The 9,316-nt window shown below is 29.7% G+C and overlaps 1 protein-coding gene across 2 annotated transcripts in view; it reads left to right on the top strand.

The window, feature by feature from the left end:
• The window catches only part of LOC145246679 (low-density lipoprotein receptor-related protein 6-like), a 166,729-nt gene that overhangs the window by 140,247 nt on the left and 17,166 nt on the right, over positions 1–9,316 (top strand). For both annotated transcript variants that reach the window (XM_080108393.1, XM_080108394.1), the window contains exon 18: positions 1,595–1,666. In XM_080108393.1, coding sequence (XP_079964519.1) covers positions 1,595–1,666 — 72 coding nt within the window. The remainder of the gene's footprint in view (positions 1–1,594; positions 1,667–9,316) is intronic.

The raw sequence follows: 9,316 nt of genomic DNA, 5'->3' as shown, positions 1-9,316 counted from the left end.
AAGACGATAGCCATTCATTTTAATTGATGCCAGATGGGGATCAGAACGTTGATGATGTAAAGATAGAAGCTTGGTTTTAGATGCATTAAAAGTAACCAGCCACTACTTTCCCCATTGTACAACGTGATCAAGATCAGAGGAGAGAGAATCGGAGAGAACTTGGTCGTTTACTGTCTTAGATGTGCTACCATAGATGGTAGTGTCGTCAGCAAAAATGTCTACATATAAAAAAGATTTCTTTTTAATATTTTTCTTTTTGTTCATTTCCAAGATATGATGATGATGATGATTCATATTGTTTGCGTTCTTCAGATTACTGTTCTTATCTTGAGTTTATTTTCACAATGTTTCACTCGATGTAACCTCTGACCGTTTTCAGGTTATCATGTCGAACTTGGGAATCTGCACATAATTTCAAACAGAAGCATTTATTTAATCAACAGGGGTAGCATGATCTTATTCTGTTTGAAATTCTGTGCTGAATTCTTAGTTCAATAGAAATTTGACAAGATACACCTGAAAAAGATCAGAAGTTACATCGACCGAAATGTTGTGAAAATAACATTCAAGATGAGAACAGTAGTCCGAAGAATCCAAATAATATGAAGAATCAGTTCTCATCTCAAAAATTCAAAAACATGCAAATGATTATTCAGCATTTCTTAAATTTAAACTTTAAACTTATATTGAGTTCTTAACACCAAATAATGTTTGCAAAAAAATCTATAAGATAATATATAATAATATTGCTTATTAAATAATTATTCTGAAAAAAAAAAAAAAAAAAAGATAGAATTTATCTATATGCAGCAACTTTGCAAGAGTTATTGGAACCTTCTAAAAATATTCTTGTGAAATTTGCAAAAATTTTATTTGTTCCATGATGTACGAACTTATATATGTGTGGAACTAAACCTTGTGTCACTTTGATCCACATGTATGCCAACAATAGAATCTTCAGATTCATACGATGATGATGATAAGGAGGAGGAGGAAGAGGAAGAGGAGGAGGAGGAGGAGGGGAGCTCTCCACGTTCAAGTGGTAATATGACTTGTTTGGAATAAAAAAAGAGTAAAAAGAAAATCAAACAAAAGAAACTAGACTTGTTGTTACTTTGATCCACGTGTGCACTCTGTTTCAAACAAAGGAATCGCTTAAAAAGAAAGAAATTGTGGTATGATCACTCGCTTAAAAAAAAAAAATGTTTACTTGCCTCCCCACGAGGGAAGTTAGACACAAGGTCGGTTTTTAATGTGGGGGAGGGACCAATCCCCCCCCCCAAAGGGGCACTCTTGTTAGTAGCAAGCGTAAAAAAAAAATGTATCGGTCATAAAGGATTTCTCCTCCATGAACTGAGATCAAAAAATGAAGTGCAGCATCAGAAAAGATACTACACTTTGATCTTAGCCTGACGCTTAAAAGACACGCTAAGAGAAAGCCTAACCTTACAGGTCATCCGTCTCTCAAAATCAAAGTTTTGTTTCGGACAAGAATTCAACCTTGATATTCATCTTGACTTGCTATTGCTGTTTGTTTCAGTTTCTGTATTATAAAGATACTAACCGAGTTTTGCATTCCTCCTTTATGTTTCAGATAACAAAAGCACACCACTTACTCCAATCAACAAAGGCTTTGTTGTTTCCACAACCCGGATTTTACCATCAGGTATGATATAAAGACTTTATCCTACAAACTTAGTTTCAGCACAAATATCTTTTCTGTTTAAAATTTATCGGGTTAAAAAGTTTTAAAATGCTATGCATTATTGTTCATAATATTTTGATTCTTCAAACTACTCTTGGCGTAGTGGATGAAGTACTTGGTTAATTCAGTTATAAGGTGCACTATTATGTACGTTGAAGCTTCAATATTCATCGTGGGTGACACTAAAAACACAATTGTAAATTACTTAGGATCTACCCAGTCATGGCTGACAGAACAAATGCATGTTGCATCTGTACATTAAATAAAAAGTTATAACAATGAAAGCGCAACTTACGTACATAAATAAAAAGTTATAATAATGTAAGTGCAACTTACATACATTAAATAAAAAGTTATAATAATGTAAGTGCAACTTACGTACATAAATAAAAAGTTATAATAATGTAAGTGCAACTTACATACATTAAATAAAAAGTTATAATAATGTAAGTGCAACTTACATACATTAAATAAAAAGTTATAATAATCTAAGTGCAACTTACATACATTAAATAAAAAGTTATAATAATGTAAGTGCAACTTACATACATTAAATAAAAAGTTATAATAATGTAAGTGCAACTTACATACATTAAATAAAAAGTTATAATAATCTAAGTACAACTTACATACATTAAATAAAAAGTTATAATAATGTAAGTGCAACTTACATACATTAAATAAAAAGTTATAATAATGTAAGTGCAACTTACATACATTAAATAAAAAGTTATAATAATCTAAGTGCAACTTACATACATTAAATAAAAAGTTATAATAATCTAAGTGCAACTTACATACATTAAATAAAAAGTTATAATAATCTAAGTGCAACTTACATACATTAAATAAAAAGTTATAATAATGTAAGTGCAACTTACATACATTAAATAAAAAGTTATAATAATCTAAGTGCAACTTACATACATTAAATAAAAAGTTATAATAATCTAAGTGCAACTTACGTACATTAAATAAAAAGTTATAATAATCTAAGTGCAACTTACATACATTAAATAAAAAGTTATAATAATGTAAGTGCAACTTACGTACATTAAATAAAAAATTATAATATTATAATAATATAAGTTAAACTTAAGCACATTTAATAAAAAGTTCTGGTTGAAATCGCATGGGTTAAATAGTAAGATTCCTGAGTTCTACAAGATACGACTAAAAAAGTAGAAGAGTACATTGACCGAAACATTCTGAAAATAACACTCAAGATGAGAACAGCAGTCCGAAGAATCCAAATTAATTCGAATGATCGATTCTCATCTCAAAAATTCAGAAATATCTTTTTATTACTCACTAGGTGTTCTCATATAAGCCATCATCAGAGATTACTCATTAATGACAATTTGTGATTTTCCCTTGAGCCTGGGTGATCACAAGTCTCCCCAAATATTTAATATTCTCCATCACTTAAGATAACCTTTGCAAATGATTTTGCATTATCGCAACAGCCATTTGCCATTAGTTTATCGCTGGCAGTGACTATTTGCCTTTACTGGAATTTGGGTGGCAATAAGCCTCCCCAAGGTTGAAATCCTCTTCGCACACATCTAGTGGCGGTCTGATTAGTAGTTTCTCTCCTTGGTCTTTCCATCAGCCCTGACCCTTCACTACTATTCTGTGTCGTGCTAGTTGATGCTGACACTACAAAATCATCTATATATTAATATGCTAATTCGTTTCAACCATTATCATCCTAAACATCCCTTAAATAGAAATGTAATATTCCAAATCACACCAACCGTTATTATACTATATTCCCTGAGAATGAAAATTGAATATTCTAAAATGCCCAACAATTGTTTCAAATGGATAAGTTATCGCCAGCCAGTGTCTGGTGAATACAGGTCACAATGCTAATGAGTTAGTTATCGCCAGCCAGTATCTGGCTGGTGATGGTCACAATATTAATAAGTTATTTATAGCCAGCCAGTGTCTGGTAGGTACAGATCACAATAATAATAAAGTAGTTACTGCCAGCCAGTGTATGGTGGGTGCAGGTCACAATACTAAAAAGTTAATTATCGCTAGGCAGTGTATGGTGGGTGCAGACAAAATACGTTAGTATTGCCAGGCAGTGTCTGGTGGGTGCAGATCACAGTACTAAGTTAGTTATTGTCAGGCAGTGTTAGGTTGGTGTAGATCAAAATACTTACGAGTTATTTACTGACAGCCAGTGAATGGTGAGTGCAGGTCACAATACTTATAAGTTAATTATTCCCATCCAGTGTCTGGTGAGCGCAAATCACAATACTGATAAATTATTTATTACCAGGCAGTGTATAGGGAGTTCAGGTCACAATACTTATATATTATAAATCGCTAGCCAGTGTCTGGAGGGGATGCAGATCACAATACTAATAAGTTAGTTATCCCTAGCCAGTGCCTGGAGGGCGTGCAGATCACATACTCAAAATTTATTTATCACCAGCCAGTATAAAGTGGGTGCAAGTCACAATACTATTAGTTGGCGTAGATGACAATAGAAAGTTACTTATTGCCAGCCAGTGTATGGTGAATGCAGATCACAATACCAATAAGTTATTTATAGCCAGCAAGTGTATGTTGAGTGCAGATCAAAATAATAAGTTAGTTATCGCCAGGCAGTGTATGGTGTGTTCAGGTCGCATTACTAATTAGTTATTTCTCGCCACCCAGTGTCTCTTGGTGAAAATCATAATACTAATAAGTGTCTGGTCGGTGCAGATCACAATACAAAGTTATTTTTTGCCAGCCAGTGTATGGTGGGTGCAGTTCACAATACTAACAAGTCAGTTATAGCCAGCCAGTGTTCGGTCAGTGCAGGCCACAGTAATAAGATATTTATCACCTGCTAGTGTGTGATCGGTGCAGATCAAAATACTAATGTTATTTATCGCTAGCCAGTGTCTTATTTTTATTTCTTGTAATAATATATCTCAAGTAGTTATCTATATTTGTCTATAAAAATATATATTTTTTAATTCACGGTCTGAGCAGAACTAATATTACACTGATTATTCTATTGAAGGACATTCTATTGTTTGTTTATGTGATGATGTTTTCAACTACCGTGGGATTTTTACGGGTTCTGCTCGCTATTATTATTGTTGTTGTTAGTATTATTTTTATGACTACTACTACTACTACTACTACTACTACTACTACTACTACTACTAGCGGGGAGGGCTTGGCCTTGTCCAAAAATATTCTTTAGTATACTTTAATTCATGCAGATTTCGTATTTATTATTACAAAGCCAATTCTTTATTGAATATTATATTGTACCTACTATAATAGTACTGATTTCAAAAGATGATTTAGGTGCCATCGGCTAGAATCGGAACCAAAACTTTTAGCGCTCCAGCCGCATTCCCTACAGCTTGATCTACAGATAGATAAGAAAGATTTAAAATTAAACTACTTCAAGCTATGAATGAATTTGCACATGCACAAAAGTAATAGAAATATATCAGCAAGTTGAAATGAACATTTTGCATTTCAACTTGCCGATACATTTTAGTGCGCGTTATCCATTCCATCCAAACAAAGATTTTACTTGTTATAAACCATCCCTGGTGTATGATTACTATTTCCTGTTGATTTCAGTGTTATGTGGCCAGTTGTTTAAAAGTTAAATATTTTCACACATACGTACATAATGCTACTGTTTTATTTATCTATATATTAATACGATAGCGTGTGTGTTCTTTTGTGTGTCACGCTTACATCCGGGTCATTTAATTGTTATGTTCTTCTATTTCTTGTCATAAATAATTTTAACAAGAATTCTTCATAAGTTTTGATTTTGGTTTCGACTATAGCTGATGGCACTTAAATCATCAATTTTTTAATAAATAATTTTATCAAGGATTCTTCAAAAGTTTGAGTTTTCGGTTTCGATTATGGCTGAAGGAACTCAAGTTATATATATATATATATATATATTTTTTTTTTTTTCATAAGTTTTTATTTTGGTTTCGATTCAAGCTAATATGGCAAAGTCATATGGATATTTCTTTTATTTTTGAAATCTCAACTTTATAACTTTATAACTTTATGACTTTATAACTTTATAACTTTATAACTTTATGACTTTATGACTTTATAACTTTATGAATTTATAACTTTATAACTTTATAATTTATAACTTTATGACTTTATGACTTTATAACTTTATGATTTATAACTTTATAACTTTATATCTTTATGACTTTATGACTTTATAACTTTATAACTTTATAACTTTATAACTTTATGATTTTATAACTTTATAACTTTATAACTTTATGACTTTATAACTTTATAACTTTATAACTTTATGAATTTATAACTTTATAACTTTATGACTTTATAACTTTATAACTTTATAACTTTATAACTTTATGACTTTATAACTTTATGACTGTATGACTTTATAACTTTATAACTTTATAACTTTATGACTTTATAACTTTATGACTTTATGACTTTATAACTTTATGACTTTATAACTTTATAACTTTATAACTTTATGACTTTATAACTTTATGACTTTATAACTTTATAACTTTATAACTTTATGACTTTATAACTTTATGACTTTATAACTTTATAACTTTATGACTTTATAACTTTATAACTTTATGCCTTTGTGACTTTATAACTTTATAACTTTATGACTTTATAACTTTATAACTTTATGACTTTATAACTTTATAACTTTATAATTCTATGACTTTATAACTTTATAACTTTATACCTTTATAACATTATAACTTTATAATTTTATGACTTTATAACTTTATAACGTTATAACTTTATAATTTTATGAGTTTATAACTTTATAACTTTATGACTTTATAACTTTATAACTTTATGACTTTATAACTTTATAATTTTATGACTTTATAACTTTATAACTTTATAACTTTATAATTTTATAACTTTATAACTTTATGACTTTATAACTTTATGACTTTATAACTTTATAACTTTATAAATTTATGACTTTATAACTTTATAACTTTATGACTTTATACATTTATAACTTTATAACTTTATAACTTTATGACTTTATGACTTTATAACTTTATGACTTTATAACTTTATAACTTTATAACTTTATGACTTTATAACTTTATGACTTTATAACTTTATAACTTTATAACTTTATGACTTTATGACTTTATGACTTTATAACTTTATGACTTTATGACTTTATAACTTTATAACTTTATAACTTTATGAGTTTATAACTTTATAATTTTATAACTTTATAATTTTATAACTTTATAATTTTATGACTTTATAACTTTATAACTTTATGACTTTATAACTTTATAATGTTATAACTTTATAACTTTATGACTTTATAACTTTATAACTTTATGACTTTATAACTTTATAACTTTATAATTTTATAATTTTATAACTTTATAACTTTATGACTTTATAACTTTATAACTTTATAACTTTATGACTTTATAACTTTATAACTTTATGACTTTATAACTTTATAACTTTATAACTTTATAATTTTATGACTTTATAACTTTATTACTTTATAATTTTATAACTTTATAACTTTATAACTTTATGACTTTATAACTTTATAACTTTATAACTTTATAATTTTATGACTTTATAACTTTATAACTTTATGACTTTATAACTTTATAACTTTATAACTGTATAATTTTATGACTTTATAACTTTATAACTTTATAATTTCATGACTTTATAACTTTATAACTTTATGACTTTATAACTTTATAATTTTATAACTTTATAACTTTATAACTTCATGACTTTATAACTTCATGACTTTATAACTTTATGACTTTATAACTTTATAACTTTATAACTTTATAATTTTATGACTTTATAACTTTATAACTTTATGACTTTATAACTTTATAACTTTATAAATTTATAATTTTATAACTTTATAACTTTATAACTTTATGACTTTATAACTTTATAACTTTATGACTTTATGACTTTATAACTTTATGACTTTATAACTTTATGACTTTATGACTTTATGACTTTATAACTTTATGACTTTATGACTTTATAACTTTATGACTTTATGATTTTATAACTTTATAACTTTATGACTTTATGACTTTATAACTTTATAATTTTATAACTTTATGACTTTATGACTTTATAACTTTATGACTTTATAACTTTATAACTTTATAACTTTATGACTTTATAACTTTATAACTTTATGACTTTATAACTTTATAACTTTATAAAAATACATTTATAATATATAAAAATCAATAGAACATTAACTCTATAATAATAGATATGAAATCTGCAAGAATTAAAATATCATATTTAAGCGTACTTTACAACCGGGCTTTTCCGGGCAGTTTTAACAAAAAAGCACAATGATATCAGAGCATCTCCATTTACACTGAACATCTACAGAATGTCAACAGCAATGTATTTTTTTTTTAATTACATTTTTACCCCAAACAAGGCACATTGCCACTTTGTTGTAGGGGGCTACTATCGGGGACATAAGCATCAGGGGTACTGTGTAGGAAGTTCGGCAACAAGATTTCGGTTCACGTTGCACTTGAACTTCTGCATGTCAGTGCAGTTGGGGAAGCAGGGACCCGGAAGGGAATTCCAAAGTCTAGCTGTTCTGGGGAAGAAACTACTGGAGTAAAAGGCTCTCTTGCATATAGGGATCTCTACTGTGAAGGGGTGGGATTTAGCTGCTTGTCGGGTTTGTTGGGGGTATTTATGTCGTGGGGGCACAAGTGTTTGTAGTTCGTTAGAGCATTCTCCGTTAAAGTACTTGTAGAACAGGCAGAGGGATGCAACATTTCGTCGATGGGACAGAGGCTGAAGTTTAGATGACAGTTCAGGACCTATCAGATTGGCGACTCCTTGTCTAGGAGCGAGAGACTAGTGGCAGGTGCACCAGACCAAATATGACAACAATACTCCATACATGGGCGAATGGTGGCCTTATAGAGGTACAGGATACTTTCAGGCGTTAGTAGATTTCTAGCACGGTAGAGAGAACCCACTTTACTCGCAGTAGTCCTGACAATGTTCTCAATGTAATTGTTCCAACTCATGTTTCCTGTAAACGTTAGGCCAAAGAGTTTAAAAGGTGTACTTTCAGATAAAGAGTCATTGGCCATTGCTATTGGTGGTAGGGAAGGTTTCTTGTAATTATTGAAGGAAACAAGTTTAGTCTTGGCAGCATTGAAGGTGACCATCCATTTTTGTCCCCATTACACTATGGATCGGAGGTCATCCTCTAGTGTTTCTGCCATTTCTTTAGATATGTGTTCATTTATTTTCCTGTTGTGTCTGTTATAGAGTGTGGTGTCGTCAGCATACATACCCATCTCACAGACAATTTTGTCAGGGAGGTCATTTATGAATATTAAGAATAACAGAGGTCCAAAGATAGACCCCTGAGGCAACCTGGATTTTTCTCTTATCCAAGAAGAATCTAATTATGTTATGTATTCTTCCAGTGATGCTGTATGGTCTGATTTTCTTGAGAAGACCCTCATGCCATACCCTGTCAAAAGCCTTAGATTTATCTAGAGCTACCACTCTACCCTCCCCTGCTTTGTCCAGTGACTGATATATACGTTC

Source organism: Euprymna scolopes, chromosome 24 (assembly GCF_053919585.1).
Source record: "Euprymna scolopes isolate OS-2025 chromosome 24, ASM5391958v1, whole genome shotgun sequence".
NCBI lineage: Eukaryota > Metazoa > Mollusca > Cephalopoda > Sepiida > Sepiolidae > Euprymna > Euprymna scolopes.
This window is presented reverse-complemented; position numbering and strand designations above follow the sequence as displayed.